Source organism: Pinus tabuliformis, chromosome J (genome assembly GCF_031772625.1).
Source record: "Pinus tabuliformis cultivar Carrire ecotype Pingquan chromosome J, CPIR1, whole genome shotgun sequence".
NCBI classification, from domain to species: Eukaryota; Viridiplantae; Streptophyta; class Pinopsida; order Pinales; family Pinaceae; genus Pinus; species Pinus tabuliformis.
Genome location: NC_142295.1, coordinates 299,767,028 through 299,784,651, shown reverse-complemented (window position 1 = coordinate 299,784,651; position 17,624 = coordinate 299,767,028). Strand labels below are relative to the sequence as shown.

Here is a 17,624-nt window from a genome sequence, read left to right as displayed (position 1 = left end):
GCAATAAAAGAATTTTAAAGAAAAAAAATAAACCTCAAAACAAAAAAATGTATTGACAAAACCAACTTCATAATAAACAATAAGACTGAATATAATAATATATTAATTTTTTTTTAGCTATATTTTCTTTTCTTTTTTAATTTTTCTTTTACCTATATTTTCAACTTATATTTAGTAAAAAATATAAACACCTTTCCACATTTAATAAATAACCACTCAACATAATCATAAATACACCCACCCTATATAAAATTAAAAATATATATTAATAAAAAACACATTTACTCTATATAATTTTTCCCCTATATTTATTAAAAATATATAATATTTAAAACATCTAATAACAATTAAATAAATAATATCATTATATTTTTTCCTTAAAAAATTATAACTCCTATTTTATTATTTAATAAAAGTTTTATTTGAATAATCAAAATTCATCTCACTTTCTCGAACTTTCTCGTCTTTTAAGAAATAAAAGAATGATAACATTTCTCAATACCATTTGATTAGACTCTAAATATTTAAAAATAAAAACGCGTGCAATATCGTAGACGCAATGCAATATCGTGCACAATCCAATATCCTACTACCTACGCGCAGATTTCTATTTTTTCCTAATTAATATTTTTTATATAAAATTAAATTTATAATTAAATTTGAATTTCTTAACTATGATCTCCAGCTAACCATATAAAAAAATAAAGTTGGAGGAAAAAAACTATATATAAATTATACCATAACAAAATCTAAACTGTTTTATTCATAATAAAGCAAAACCTTAGATATAACTGAAAACCCTAGTTCCCTCAATATTGTACATATGACACATAAATATAAATCTATTCTCAGAATCTTTTTTATTTTCAGAATTCTCAAAATCTACTCCATAAAAATTAAATAAATAAAACTTATAAAAATTAAATAAATAAAACATATGTAAATTACATAAAAAAAAATTAACTAATAATCTATTTAAAATTATATAGATTCATAAAATAAATTATACTATTAATTCTTTTTCTTAAAATATAATATAATCATTAACCACATAAAACTATAAATATAAATAAAATATTAACTTTTTCTATCTTAAACTTTTTTTTGTTATTAATATTTTTTAAAATTTTATAAATCAACTTCATATTAGAAATAAAATAAATTACACTTTCCCTAATTATAAAAATTACACATTTCTCTAGTTATAAAAGTGAAAATATAAGAGATTTTTTAATTTAAATTACTTTATTTTCTTCTATATAAAGTAGATATAAAATTATCTTACTTGATATAATGTAATATCAATAATACTATTTATTATCATTTCCATATTAAGTAGTGAAGAAATTACATTTCTTCCTTATACTAAAAGGAAAATTATTAATATTAATGTTTTTTTACTTTTTGTTACTTTACATTTGTTAAGTTATGTAAAAATAAAGTACAGATTGATGTATTTTAATTATGGCAGACATTAAACTTTTTGTCTGGCTATTTTAAATTTATTAATTTAGATTATTATTGTACTATTTTTAAATATAACTTTAACTTACAACATCTATTCCATATAAGAGTTATAAAAGGGTGCAACAACACTAATTTAAAATACAATTATAATTTAATTAATTTTAATAAAAAAATAATCTCAATCATAAAATGAGTGTTTTGATATTTATCATTTATTGATACCTATTGAATAACTACTACCACAATAACTTCTAAATAAACCAATATCTATAAACACCAGCATAAAACATCCCAAAATTTAAACCTACATCTTAAATTAACACAACAAGGCCATACAAACTACACTCCTTGAAGCGATTAAACTATCTAGGATTATAATTACCTTCTTTTATATTTTATTAAATTCCTTTATTTATTAATTAATTAAAAAAAATGGTACCCTACCTATTTTCCCAAATATATACGATTAAAGCCTGTGAATGAACCAGGTTTAGAAAAGAGCCCATGAATATTGGAGCCCATCACCAGATTTTAACATTATTGCAACATTGGAATGCTGGATATGATAAATATTAATCTCACTGCAACTTTGAAACAATCATTCAATTAAAAGAAATCCAACTTATTTCCAATGTACAAACCCTACTTTCGTGGCTAATTCTAACATGGTCTCCTTGCGTAAAAAAGAAAAATGGTAACCTGAATGAAGATCATAAACCCTAATTTTGTTGTTAACCCTAACTTGGTTTCCCTAAGCATAGAAAAAATAGAAGAATCGTGCATGGAAGCAATATTCATGCAGTAAAAACATATCCATGCATATTCTTGAGTAATAATGGTGAATTATATGTCAGTGCATGGAAGGAATCTCCATGCACTAGAAACTCATCAAATGAAATAGCGTGTTTCTTAGTGAAAGACGGAGAAATAGTAAATATGATTCAGTCCGGGTGCAGACAGAACGTACCAGGAGCAATATAGCCATATGAGCCAGCAACAGCAGACATTGACAGTGGATTTGGAACATCAATCAGCTTTGCCAGTCCAAAGTCTCCCACATGCGCTTCAAAATCATCATCAAGTAGGATATTGGTGGACTTTATATCTCGATGAACAATTCGTGGTATGCAATCGTGATGTAAATATGAAAGACCTTCTGCTGCTCCTCTGGCAATTTTGTAACGAGTATCCCAATCTAATATCCATGAACTTCCATGAAGCAGCTCACCCAAGCTTCCTTTTGGCATATACTCATACAAAAGAAGCTTTGATTCTTGGTCATAGCAGAAACCATACAGCTTCATGATATTGCGGTGTCTGATTTTACCAAGAGTTGATATCTCAGCGTTGAAGCTGTTTTCTACATGGTTTCCTTGGCTTTGAGAAGCCATCTTCTTGACAGCAATAACTTGTCCAGAATGCATGGTGGCTTTATAAACTGTTCCACATGCTCCTCTTCCAATCACAGCTGTCTCAGAGAAATTATCTGTGGCTTCTACTAGGTCTTGGGAAGTAAAGCTCTCTGTTGGGAAAAAGTGAACAATATACTCTTTTGGAGAAACAAGCGCACAACGTACTGGTTGCCGGGAAAAATAGTAGATGGCCAGCAGCATAATCAATAAAGACCCCCCTAAAATGCCAACAATTATGGCCACAATTTTCCCCCTTGTGTTCTTCGTCTCCTGCCAAACAGGGGAAAAGGCAGATGGCCATGCATTTGAATGTTTGCATGCATCTGGCATTGGCCCTCCACAAAGCCCTTTATTTTCAATGAAACAACTAACAGACATGCTGAGAAATATAGTTTTGTTAGGCAGAGGCCCAGTAAGATTGTTATATGAAACATTGCACACGAATAAACTGGAGAGGTTTGCAAATGAAGGAGGAAGTTGACCAACAAATTGATTGTTATTGAGATATATGGATTCTAACAAATTCAGGTTGCCCAGTTCAGCCGGTATTTTTCCTGAAAGCCTATTCAAGCTCAGATTTAGAGCAATCTGCAAGCCTGTAAGATGACCAAGTTGTGGTGGGATAGGTCCTGAAAACTTATTCCCACCCATTTGCAGTTCTGTCAAATGGGAAAGCCTTCCAAGAATACAAGGTATCCGCCCTGACAGTTTGTTATCAGAAAGCTTCAGTAATTCCAAAGCAAGAAGATTGCCCATCTCTTCTGGGAGACTGCCACTAAAAGAATTTCTGCTCATGTCAAGTCGTTGAAGTCTTGCGCATTCGCCAAGCTGCAGAGGAATGCTTCCTGTAAGTTTATTTGATGAGATATTAAAAGTCACTAGTTGCGAAAGATTCCCAAGCTCGGGCGGGAGGTGACCCACCAAATAGTTATTGGACAAGTGAAGACTCTCCAGGCTTTTGCAGTTCCCTAGCCCTGGTGGAATTAATCCGCTGAACTGGTTCTGATATAATTCAACAGTAGTCAAATTTACAAATCGGCAAAGCTCTACGGGTAGGCTACCAGTCAGTTCGTTCTCTCCCAGACGCAGCTGCATTAGGGATTTGCAGGTCTTCACACCATAAGGAATATTCCCCACCAGCTGATTGGACCAAAGGTTTAACCGTTGCAATTTTCCAAGCTTGCAAACATGACTTGGTATACTCCCACTGAGACGATTTTCTGACAGATCAAGCACTGTTAGTCTGCTGTAAATTCCGATCTCTGGAGGAATTATACCACTCAAGAAATTATCAATAAGTTGTAGATATTCCAAAGAGGTCAAATATTGGAATTCAGTTGGGATACTGCCATGAAGTTGATTGATGGACAGATCCAACCTCTCTAAATTTCGTAACTGTCCCAGCTCTCGAGGAATATTTCCCGTAAGATGATTATCATACAGGTGAAGCAGCCGCAAACCTTTAATGCGACTAAGCTCTGAAGGAATGGATCCTGTCAACATGTTTTCGGAGAGATCAAACTCAATTGCAGAAACACAGTTCCCTAGCTGCCATGGGATTGTTCCATTCAAATTATTCCCATACAGATATAGTTTCTTTAGATTTTGCAAGTTTCCAAGCTCCACTGGAATCCTTCCAACCAAATTGGTTTCATACAAATAAATCATCTCTAACTTGCTGCAATTTCCGAGCTCTTTAGGAATTGAACCCGAGAATCCGTTCAACCACAATAGCAATGTTGTTAAGTTCCGAAGCTTTCCTAACTCCTTCGGAATTTCACCTTGAAAATTATTGTGAGCCAATCCAAGAATCTGCAAGCTATCACACTCGCCCATTTCCGGGGGAATTGGACCTGACAGCATATTGTACCCGACTCGGAAGACTTTCAAGTTCGTGAGATTCTTAAACGATGTAGGCAATGAACCAGTAAGATTATTGGTATAGATACGAAGCTCCACCAGAGATGAGAGATTACCAAGCTCTTGTGGCAGATTTCCACCAATGTCATTCTCAAACAAATAAAGTTTTGTCAAGGACGTTAACTTGCCTAACTGCGGAGGGATGTTACCTTGCAAGCTATTGGTACTCACATCCAGAATCTCCATCTGCGAGCAGTCCCCAAACTCTGGCAGCATCTCACCCGACAGCTCGTTCTTTGAAACGTTAAAAACTCTCAGAGAAGTCAAATTTGCAATATTGGGGAACAAGCTCCCTGTTAAATTCATACCACTGAGATTGAGGGACCGTATTCTAGGATTACCAGTACTGTTTATGCACTCTACACCCTCCCAATTACAGGGATTCTCATCGGTGGACACCCAACTTTTCAACTTACTGAAGTGATCAAGCTTTCTCTTAAACTCAAGAAGACAATGCCCTTCTTCATTAAGCCCATCAAGGTGAACCACCAAAAGGGCAACCACAATTGCCCTCAATGCACTACTCTGGGAATTTTCAGGTACCCTCATGTTGTTGGGCCTCTGCTTATCTTGACACAATGGACTTGCGGTGTCTGTTATGAATACTGGGGTTCAACAATTCAAATACAATCCTAGAATTGCAGTGCAGTTGGAAAAAACAAAAGGGAAAACCAACAAAATCAATCCTCTCCTGCAAAGCTAATGGCAATGAAATTGTCTTAAAAAACAATACTAATGTGAATGCCAATGCAATTGAGTCAATGGTTTGTGGATTGAATACCAGATAGTGCAATCATTCCAGCCTTCAATCATTGGGTCTCCTCTTTCCTAGAATTCCAATTTCCAACTGCATCTGTTATCAGCCATTAGGGCAATGAACCGGAACTTTCGTGTAAAGAAACGAAAAGGAAAATGAGGGAGTCCACTGTAATCCACACATAAACGTCATAATTAGGTTGACTATCCATTTTCTGGATCCATTTTATCGCTCGACAGGACTTCAATGCAGCGTTCTAGACATCTACACATTCCATCCTTCAATGGGTTGAATAGCTGATAGCGCACATCTAGACATTCCAGCCTTCAATGATTGGGTCTCCTATTTCCTCAAATTCCAATTTCCAACTGCATCTGTTATCAGCCATTAGGGCAAAGAACAAGAACTTTCGTATAAAGAAACGAAAAGGAAAATGGGGCAGTCCACTGCATTCCACACACAAACGTCATAATTAGGTTGACTATCACAAGCCCTAGTGCTTCTGGATCCATTTTATTGCTCGACAGGACTTCAATGCAGCGTTCTTGGACAATCAGTTGGTCGCCATGCTTACTGCAACCCTTTTTCTTTCTTCTCTTCTTTGACTTGGAAAGTAAAGAAGGATAGTCTTAAAGGCGGTCGTCAGAAATAAGAACATGAATGCCCCTGTACTGCACCCTCTATCCTTGGATTCTCTGGTCCATTCGCTGTCCATTAAACGCATTGGGAGCTTTCTTTCTCCTTGTAATATCATTTTGATTGGTTAGATGAAAATGCATCCAGTCTACCACAATAATCTATTGTTTATTTAAATATGAATGCATCCAAAATCTCAGTCAACGGCAATAATCTATGGTTTATTTAAATATGAATGCATCCAAAATCTGTCTGCCACAATAATGTATTGTTTATTTGAAAGGATCTGAGAGTTTGAATGGCTTCATAGCTTCATACGCTTCTTATTATACACTTCGCTAAAGTTAGGGAACTTCTGATACATTGTTATAAGTGTGGTTAGATTTATATAAAGTAATTTGTCTGTATTTTAGATCTCCATTCATTTATTGATTGATAAGCTTGAGCACTAGATGATATTAATTAGCAGTGAAGAGCAAGTAAGTTCGCATCAGTACCTTACCTATGTTGCCTGCGGTGATGCCTCTCTTTCTAACTTTGGCTTTTGTAAGCCATCCTTTGGGCAACCAATCTGGGGATTCAACGTACATATCAGGTTCCCTTCGTCCATATTACGCGGGTGTACAAGCCCCACAATTTCCTACCTGCTTTTCGGAGCACTGGTTTTCAGATTTTAAGGTGTGTGTATCATGGTGAACTGTTGGGTATTATTTTTCATTTTCCGATCTAAACCTATTTATTTCTATCTCTAAGTTAAGTCAAACTTTTGTCTGTATTTTTTGGTCCAGTCTAGTCAAATATAGTCGTTTCTTGGTCTATTATAGCTGTTTTAGTCAAATATAGTTGTTGGAGGATCTTCTCTCTCCCTATTTAACATACAAACCATAATCTGATTCTTCAACTTCTCCTGACAATACTTTTAATTAATAATATAATTTACACAGAAACCCCTATCATATAATTTTTGCCTTATTATTTATTTTTGACAAAATTTCGGAAAGATTCTCAAACTTCCCCTTTAATCTCTTTTGTGAAGATAACTTCCATAGTTGGATTCCAATACATATGCGTATGTCTTTCTCTGTTAAGGAAGTACAGATCATGTCCTTCTGTGTTAAGGAAGTACAGATCAGTCAGCGTTTGGACTTGCAGGAATTAGAAGGCTGAAAAGCTATGGCAGAAAATCTTATTATTTTTACAATGGTTGCGTTATATATATATATATATATATAAAAGGTCTACTTATATATTTATACAAAATATTCCTTTCCAGGTACCACTTGCCTTGAAATTCGATATTTTATATATTTTTAAATTTCAATGACGAGTTTTACCAGGCTTATTTTGGTCGAGAGTCTGTGAATTTACAGATTCTATTACAATAATTAATCACGTTATATTTTTTATTTTTTAATTAGTTGATATGGGGAGTTTTCCAATTTTTTTTTTTTTTTTTTCACCTGTAGAGGGACATTAACCTAGCACAACATCTTTTTGATAGACACTCCTCAAAACACTTTCTGTTGGTGTATTTTTCATTTTTATTTTTTCATATATATTCCATGCATTGTATTTTTTCATGGTAAAAGAATACACATGATTCATACAAATTTGGAAGCCATGGCCATTTGGCCTATAGTTGAGATTTACCATGTTTAAAATCATGATATTTGTTTCTTTTGATAAATGTGATTGTTGAATTCAGAAATTAATGTGAAAATGATACAATTATAAAATTGAAAAAGTGTTGTTCATATAATTTTTTCAATTAATTTATTGTTTTTAGAATTATTGAAGTATAAATATTCAAATATAGAAATGTCAAATTTAAATGAAATAAATATTAGAAATAATATATATATAGAATATGAAAACCCTTGTTCTTTAGGGGTAGCCTATTCTTTTTCCATGTTTAAAATCATGATATTTGTTTTTTTTTAATGGATGTGATTGTTGAATTCAGAAACTAATGTGAAAATGATACAGTTATAAAATTGAAAAGTGTTGTTCATACATTTTTTTAAAGTAATTTATTGTTTTAAAAATTATTAAAATATAAATATTCAAATATAAAAATGTCAAATTTAAATGAAATAATATATATAGAATACGAAAACCGAAATCCACAAAGATCACAATGATTAAAAAAAATCCACAAAGATCACAATGATTAAAAAAAATATTTTCTATATATAATTCAGAAAAAGGAGCAACATATGCTAACAAAACATCTAGAAGTGCATCATCATTTTCCTACACAACTCGAATTGAAGGAGGCAAATAATTTTTTGAATGAGCATTCCATCTCTGGACAAACCGAGAGGATCATAATTGTCCTTGTTTTTATAAGATACAAGTTAAAAATCAGCATTAAGTATATATGGCTATGTCCATCTGAGATATCTTTCCAGGAACTGAATAGGGTCACAAACCTTGTGGTAAAATAATCAAGTTGCAGAGCTGGGGAAATTATTGTGAGGGACAATAATCGTTTCCGTAATTTTAAAGATGGATTATGTTTTTGTGGGGATTAGTAGTGATGGTAAAACTAAGGAACATTGTTTCATCATTTTAAAGATGGATTATGTTTTTGTGGGGATTAGTAGTGATGGTAAAAATAAGGAACATTGTTTCATCATTTTAAAGATGGCCTATGTTCGTGTGGGGATTATTGGTGATGGTAAAATGAGAAACACTATAAGCACAAACTAAATGCTTTTTTGTGCATAGGCTAAGAGTAAATCTTCACAGAAAGATAGTTTCCCAAGTAATATTGTCATAGAAATATTGTCATAGTTGAAGGTCATGACCACCTTGAAGCAATCCTATTAATAATAAACAAGAGTGGTGGAAGTATAAAAATGCTCACAGGAATAAGAGAGACCCCTCTACATTATGTTGTGAACAATAACCATCTTGCATGTGTTTCTCTCTTGCTCAGGCATGGAGCCAATAGAGATGTAAAAGGCTTGAGAAATCAAATTCCTATTTAGTGTGCATATTCATTTACGATGAGTGCATTGTAGAGTCTACATGATGAAGAATTCCGTATGAATCATGTGATAATATTATAACGTCTCAAAGTTGCATTGTGTCTTCCATTAAGAAATCTTTAACAAGGTTCAAATATTCACATTCCCAAAAATCATGCGAGACTTATTCAATGCTTCTAGGTAGTTTGTCTACTTCCAAACATGTATCTTCTTTGCAACCTGTTTCTCATCCTAGAAATCCTCCAATGGCAAAATATTTCTCACAAATTGTTGCGGAGGCTCCACCAAAGTTCCAAGTAGAGCCTTCCTCACAATTCCCTACTTCCAATGGACAGGAATGTGAGTAGGCAACAAATTGAACTTGGAAAATGGTCTAGAAAAAGTCCCTCAAGCATATAAATAGTTCAGATTCAGCTCCGAATGTGCAAGAGATACATGTTACTTATGTAGTTATGTTTCCTCCTTACAACTTTATTTTTGTTCATTTTATCTTTATTCATGTGTTAATAACTTAATACAACTTTAATTGTTAGTGTTTTGTAACATAAATGGTTCAATGGAGACTGATGATTTTTTGAAGTTAGAAAAAGGAGTTTTACATTATTCTTGTGAGCTTGATTTTGATGAGATGTTGTGGCCTTTTATTAGGTTCTGAAAAATTCGCACTTGTGTATGTTGATGTTATTGATGAGGAAGATCGGTGTTCAAGTTTACATTTTGCAAGTTTTTATCATTCTCATAAATGTGTTGATCATCATCCGAACAAGGGGACAAATCCTTTTCTCTTGGCATTCAAGGATGCCTCTAGAGGAAGCTTCATGGAGTCCAAGCCTTGATGTTGACTAGGACTTCATGAATTGTCACTTCAATTGGCAATGGACACTTTAAAGCATTTAATATCTCACATGAAACTGATGCTTATGATTTAAGACAATTGAATAACATTTTGTTTACTAATTTTTATCGTCGATAATTTTTTATATGTCTCGATGCTTCTCAAATTTAATTTATGCCTTACGGCATTGCCTTTGCAACATTTGGTGAAATTGCTAGTTATCTTACTTAAATTAAATTTCTTAAACCTATCAATATTCATTGTCTTAAACCTATCAATATTCATTATGAGTTGTCTCACTAAAATGACACATCATTATAAAAACATAACCATAAGTAAGATCATAAGAAGTTACTTTGATGGAGAATATGTAATCGTGCTTTATTCCAAGAAGAGCCACTTGGTGGCATGTCATTGCTTATTTGTATATATAAATTAGCTTTATATAGTTTTTAGTTTATCTGGTTTAAATGATATGTGTAAAGATTAAATTATTTGAAATAAAAAGAGACTTAATTGAATATTTATATATTTCAAATTTCAATTACATTTTTATTTTAAAATTTCAATTACATTTTTTCATCAAAATGAATTGATAAATGCAAAGAATTTTTAGCTATTCTTGACTTAGAAATGTAATTATTTGAAAATGATTTTAGATGATTTATTAATTAAACTTACATAATTTGACTAGTCAAATATAAATCAAATATATCCTTAATATCATTAGCTAAAGGTTTATAAATATCTATAGGACAAATTTTTTTTGTGAAAATTTTATTTAAAAAATTTGGAAATGTTACTAGTTTTCCTAATTAGAACATCTTTATAATCATATCAATGTTCCATTCAAAAAAGCTTAATGAGACTAAAATGGAAGCTTAAGAGACTAAAATTATCTAAAAAAATAATATTAATGTGAATGCCAATGTAATGGCAATGAACATGTCTCAAAAAATAATTAGGCTTAATGAGACTAAAATTGAAGCCTAAGAGACTAAAATTTGTAAGAGCATTTTATTACTCGCAATATTGTTGAACCCAGCAGAAAATTATCCATCTTCTCATACCAAGCTCTAGGAGCTTGTTTGAGACCATACAAAGATCGCCTAAGCCTGCAGACAAAACCAGGGGGTTGCTCCATGTAAATCTCCTCTTGTAGATCACCATGTAGAAAAACACTCTTAACATCCATTTGGTAAACTGGCCAACCTTGGGAGGGTGCAAGAGAAAGCACAAGACAAATAGAATCCATCTTGGTGATATTTGGTGATATGAGAAAAAGTCTCAGAATAGTCAATTCCTTCAATCTGTGAAAATTCCTCTCATTATAAATTTAACATTCAGTAATGATCTATTTTAACTATAGAATATGAGTTTAAAAGATCAAATTTTTTCAGGTCCAAACTTTTTTAAAGTGAAAAATACAACATATTATTTTTAATTGTATTTTTTAATGCTAAATAAATATATATGACTAAATAAAAAATTTAACCATAATATTTTTTTTTTTTTTTTTTTTGTTCTGTATATAAATATATATGAAGTTGATATTGACTTAAATTACTTTACACATTTTTTAAATTCTAATTACTTTACAGCATATTCATTTTTTTTAAAGAGCAAGAATAGACGTACAAACTTACACATCCCCTCATATTGAGATATAGAATGAGCCTCTCCCCTCATACTGAGATATAGAATGAGCCTCTCAGTTCAATAATTTATTGTTTATTTAAATATTATTGTTTATTTAAATATAATCTTATGATTTTGTTAGAAAAAGAGAACTTCAAAATTTTAGAATTTTTTTTACAAACATTATGTATTCAAGATTTAATAAAACAAATTTATAGTATTTTGTCATTATTATTTTTAATAATATAAATGTTTTCCAATTCTCAAATTTAAAATCTTACTAACCCTTTATCATAATTGTATTCCTTACTTATATTAATATCTTAAATCTATCCATATTTATTAGTCATTTAATTTATATAAATTAATTAATTTAATTATATTCCACTTTAAATTAAATTATCATTATCATTATTAAAAAAAAATTATTAGTTAACCAATAACATTACATAACTCTCTTCATGAAAGTTGAAAGTTGAATTTTGTGCCAAAATAAAAAAATTAAAAATTAAAAATCTAAAAATTAAATAATTAAATTAAATAACTATACAAAACATTTAAATAACCTTTCTCCATAAAAAAATATGCAAGTCAAGAAATTAGATCCTTCTTGGTTCATATTAGATTCGTATTTAAAATGAATCTATGTTAGTTATAAATTTCCTAGTAAAATAACATATTATTAGAAAAAAAATGATAAGTGAAACCCTCAGAAGTAAATTTGGCTAAGAATATATAATTGTCCCTCATTCCAAAGAAGGTTTAATATTGCCTATAACATTTATGATGATGTGAATTTGGTAACGTAAACATTGATGGTAGAACCTCAACTAAACAAATTTGAGTTGGTCCATATAATTTGTCAGGCCAGGGTAACTCCAGAATGAGCAGAAGAAAGACTGATTGATATAATTCATTAGGTAACTCATGCTTATATATACAAAAATGAAACGGATCAGTTCATCTTCTAGATGACTCTCCAGTTCACCCATCCGTTTCGGATTAGGTGTCAACATTCCCCCCCTTAATCTGAAGGGATGTTGGTGAGTCCAAGCATCGTTCTGAATCTTTCAAGCGTTTCTCTTCCAAGCGCTTTGGTGAAGATGTCTGCAATTTGCTCGTTTGTGGAACAATGACGAAGATGGATTGTTTTAGCCTCAACATGGTGTCGGATCAGATGATATTTAGTATTGATGTGCTTAGTACGATCATGGAACTTTGGATTCTTGGCCAACTTTATTGCAGATGTGTTATCAATCATGAGGGGAGTAGATTGTATTTGTTTTACTTGCAAATCTTCAAGAATTTTCCTGAGCCACACAATTTCTTTCGTTGCTTCAGCTGCTGCTTTCTCCCTCTTGGAGCTCATTTGTGATTTATGTGTTCCATGCTCTAAACTCCATTGATATGACTTTGACTTGAACTGGAAAGTCCCCTTGGAGCTCAACTATACATTATTCCATAGCGATGAGAGATTCATACGTGATTTGACTGGTGTGATTGCATATTGCAAAATAATATCTTTGGTAATCTCCAAGCCTCCCTATTTCAATACTTGCTTGATTTTTTCTATTTATTTCCTGATATCCTAGAATATTGTTTCCTTGCCTTTGATTTGTTCAAGTGATCCTATTGCAGAAATCCCATGTTTCTGTGTTAGAGACTCGAAACCATTGTGCAGTCGACTATAAGCAACAATAATACTAATCGATTGTTCTTTAAGGTGCATGTAGTTTTGATAGTGGAGTCTCAACTGAACTTTGTCTATCTCAGAGGAAAACCTATCTTTTCTTTCCAAATGTTGTGAATCATTCAAATACTTGGCAACCCATTACTAAAGTTGGTTGACTACTCTATTTTCCACTTTCTGGAGTTTTACCACTTATTTTGCTTTCTTTTGAATGGGAATGAGAGGAGCCACCACTTGTTGTAGAAGTATGATCTCATCATATAATCGTGCAATGGTGTCCTCCATTGGCCCCAGTTCCTCCTACTTTGATGACTACCATTCTGCAGTGTTGTAACTGTGTGAAGATAATCGTTGATTTTTTGTTGCTAGGTGTTCCTCTTGTTGCTTCACTACATCAAGTTCTTTCCTCAATCTATCATTCTCACTCAATAGTTATTAAGAGTTGTCATGCGTTGTTGTAGTAAAAGAAACATTTTCCACTGTGATTTCCCTAAAATTCCTCCTGGTATTGGAAGTTATCACCTTCCCTGTAGATACTGAGACTGGGTTATGTGGATCATTTAAGAAATATCTTCGTCTTTGCGGCACGATCATCTTGTTGTGTTGATCAAACATGACACTACACACATCCATGACATTTTCTACAGGTGGATGTGTGATTCCCATTTCATCAAATGGAAGATGACCATCTATGGGAGGAGGTTCTCCTGGAGAACTTGGTTCATTATCCATTGGCTAGATGGTATCTTCTTCCTATAGCTCTTCATCTATCTCCTAAGTCAATTGTTCTTCTTCTAGTCTCTATGCCACTTCTACCTCCTAGGACTACCTTTGTTGTTCATATTCTATTCTTATCCTTTCCTCTTCTTATTCATGTTGCTTCCCAAGAAACTCATCTTGCTTCTTCTTCTCCTCTTCTTCTACTTCTCCCATTTCTTGTTCATATTTCATAGCTCCTATGTTTAAAGGATCGACTTTCCACTTATTTTTGGTTTCTCTCATCGAATCATACTTGATCCTCTTCCTACGAGATACACTCCTCACTTGAGGGGTTATCTGTTCTTCCTCCTACACTTTCATATATTAAGCTCATGGATCTTGGATGTGTCTTTATAACTACATTTTACGAGTTCTTCATGTTCTCATATTTTGCTATGGACATTGATGAATATCCCCAATTGAAACCGATCCTTTCATAATGTTTCCTACACACTCTCTTAGGATCATATCCATGAAATTGTTTAGTTGTGAAGTGAAAGCGATCCAACTCTTGTATTTTGTTACTACCACCTTGTGGCTTTTCAAATTATAAATTTTGATCCTTAAAGGGAAGGTGGGCTAAGGGGCTTTCTTCCTCCTATGACACATTCCTGACAATCCCTTGTCGAGATAATATGATACTTCCTTCATGACCACCTTATTGGTCACATATCGCAACATGAGATGAGGCGATATATGACATCCAAAACAATGAATATATGTGCCCTCAGGTGCTGCAAACCAATCTACGATATCATGTAGTGACTCCTTCATTTGATAGGTCATGCAGGGAGGATCAATCTAGAATATCATGTGGAATATCACTACAAAGAATTTCTTGACAATTATGTCATATGACCCTCTGAAGCTTGATTCTAACAACACTCTATAGTGGAAGTAAACTAGGAACTTGTTCTCAGGGGCCTAGTTCCAGTAAATTCCTGGGAAATCATATTGTGCACATATTCCATCTAAAGTAAATGCATTCATATAAAATTCAAGAGCTTGATTCACCCTCAAACATGATTTTTCTTGCCCCACATGACGTTGTAACTCAAATGATAATATATATCCTCAATCGAAAGCTTTGCCCTTAGTAACAACCATATTGAGCATATATATCCAATTTTCCTCAAACAGCTCAACGGTCTTCTGCCCATGAAACTGACAACACATGGCTTGAATAAGATATTGATATACATCTATGAGAATCATGTTCAAATAAAATTCAATTGGGCGGTGATAAAAGTTAGCAAGTTCTCGACACCAAGATGTCGCTTGTGTCGAGATTGGCCCATATGATGTAGAAGTCATTATTTGCCTATTCTATTGGCCTAAGAATCTTGTAGTAGGTCTACATGTCTTCTCCATAATAGGTGGTGAGCCGAATGCCACTCTCACTATGAAGCCCATGATGAGAGTCATCCATATGTGTGATGATCCACTCAATCACTTATGCACAGGGGATGATTGGTAATATGCATGTTATGCTATGCATCCTAAACTACTTGATATTGATATATACTTCCAAGTCTTCCAAGTTCTCAAGAACATTTTAGTGCATGAATGTGTCTTTTAAGCTACTCCAAGTGACCTCAACAGACTTATCAATGAATCATTGTGTGTCTGCATATATGGGAATGGTTAGATTTGTCACTTCAAAAGCTTCCTTAGTGCTTACATTTGAAGTTTCTTTGGAGGCCACTTTATGTGTAGAAGGAGGCATGGCTCTGATAGACGATGAAAGGGTGACAATACTTGTAGCATCAACACCTACTTGTGGAATCACATTCATGATGACAATATTAGCTCTATGAAATCTGTTTACTATTGCATTAATATCTTTGCAAATGATATTCAAAGAGCCATTAAATGTATTGGTAATGTAAATATATCAATGAAAACACATAATTACTTGCATGTGTAAGAAAATAGGCATCCAAACAAGGAGGGAACACTTTCAAAGCACGAAGGGGGGGTTAAGAGTCATTCATGGCTTTGTAGTGTGCTCATGCGCTCAAGCAAGGGAAGGAAAAACTCAAGGGCACACTAGTGCGCACTCTGAAGAGACGAAGGGGTAAGTCTTTGGGCCTTCAGGCCTTCGAGGTGAACTCATACGCCTAAAGATACAAAGAGGGCGCACTCACGCACTCTGAAGGGATGAAGGAACATGTCTTTGGGCCTTTAGGCCTTCAAGGCATTCTCATGAACTCAAGGGAAAGGAGGGCACACTAGCACATGCCAAAGGGATGATGGAAAAACATTCAAGCCTTCATGGTGCACTCATGCACTCATTGAGGGTGCAATTCCTCGTGGTGAAGGAGTGCACTGAAGAGGTAAACTGGACTATTTTGGGCACAATTTTCAGAGCTGGTCGGGCTTCAGGTTCCAGAAATTCTCTCTTCCTGAGTTTGTCTCAAGGAAAAGTATAACAACAATATTTCATTGTAGAAATGAGAAGAATAAATATCTACTAGCTTTTATGGTTGTAGTTTCAACCATGGTGAAAATATGAAAGGTTGAGGGGCATGCATAGTTTCAGGTTACGATAGTAGATTAACACTTGTAGAAGCAAGATTGAATAGAAATACTATTAAATAAACAAAATAATAATGAAACACTAAAAAGGAAAGAAATATCGATAGTGAAATCATGAAAGGAAATGAATAGATTCAATATGGAAAAATTACTTGTAATGCAAATCGATGAATATTTTCTTCATACACAGTTGTGCACCCAACCCAAATGAGAATGATTATGAAAATGAATGATTAGTTTGGTTGATTTAAAAGAGATTACATGAAAAATTTATCTTCTGCATGATTTACACTTGTCGGCAAGTAAATGAGTTAGTTGAAGGAAAATAAGTGGGTTCCTATTTTCTACGAGTGTGCCCACATGCAATAAGAAGCTCATTCATGCATTCAAGAAGAATGCATGTCTTTTGCACATAGGAATATGCTCAAGGATGGTGCATGTCTTCAACCAGAAGGAATGTACACTTCTTCAGCCAGAAGGAGTGCACTCAACACAATATCATGTCTTCACTTTTTCCTTTTTATGGCACTTTTCTTTCTTTTGTTTTCTTTTTGAGTGTGTGCATGGAGAAAAGGCTAGTTTCGAAGTCAAGAAAGGTCATGATTCCACCTAACCATGGGCTAGATAACACAAGAACTTCTAAGGGTTAGATGATGGCACTTAGGAAACATTGACTTAGGAGGATGAAACATTAGGATAAAACATAAGAATAACAAAATAAACAATGTGACGACACTAAGGCACTTGAAAGGACAGTTTATCTAGGTGTTGGACTTGTGGTGGAGAGCATCATAGGAGATATTTTCCGCAACATCAGGGTGGTATACCTCATATTTATAGTGCTCAAGAGGCATAGATAGTTGGAGAAATTGGTCATAGTATTCCTCATATTTATGCAACAGTGGATAGTAGGAAGGTTTATCATTAAGCATCTATTATCCAAATGTAAGGTAATATTTTTGATTAAGTTGTTTCTATT

General features: G+C 33.3%; 1 protein-coding gene across 1 annotated transcript in view; it reads right to left on the bottom strand.

The window, feature by feature from the left end:
• Positions 1-17,624, bottom strand: part of LOC149226939 (uncharacterized) — a 199,245-nt gene that overhangs the window by 79,014 nt on the left and 102,607 nt on the right. The window contains exon 2 of the mRNA XM_089380363.1: positions 2,435-5,404. Within this exon, the coding sequence (XP_089236489.1) occupies positions 2,435-5,404 (2,970 nt within the window). The remainder of the gene's footprint in view (positions 1-2,434; positions 5,405-17,624) is intronic.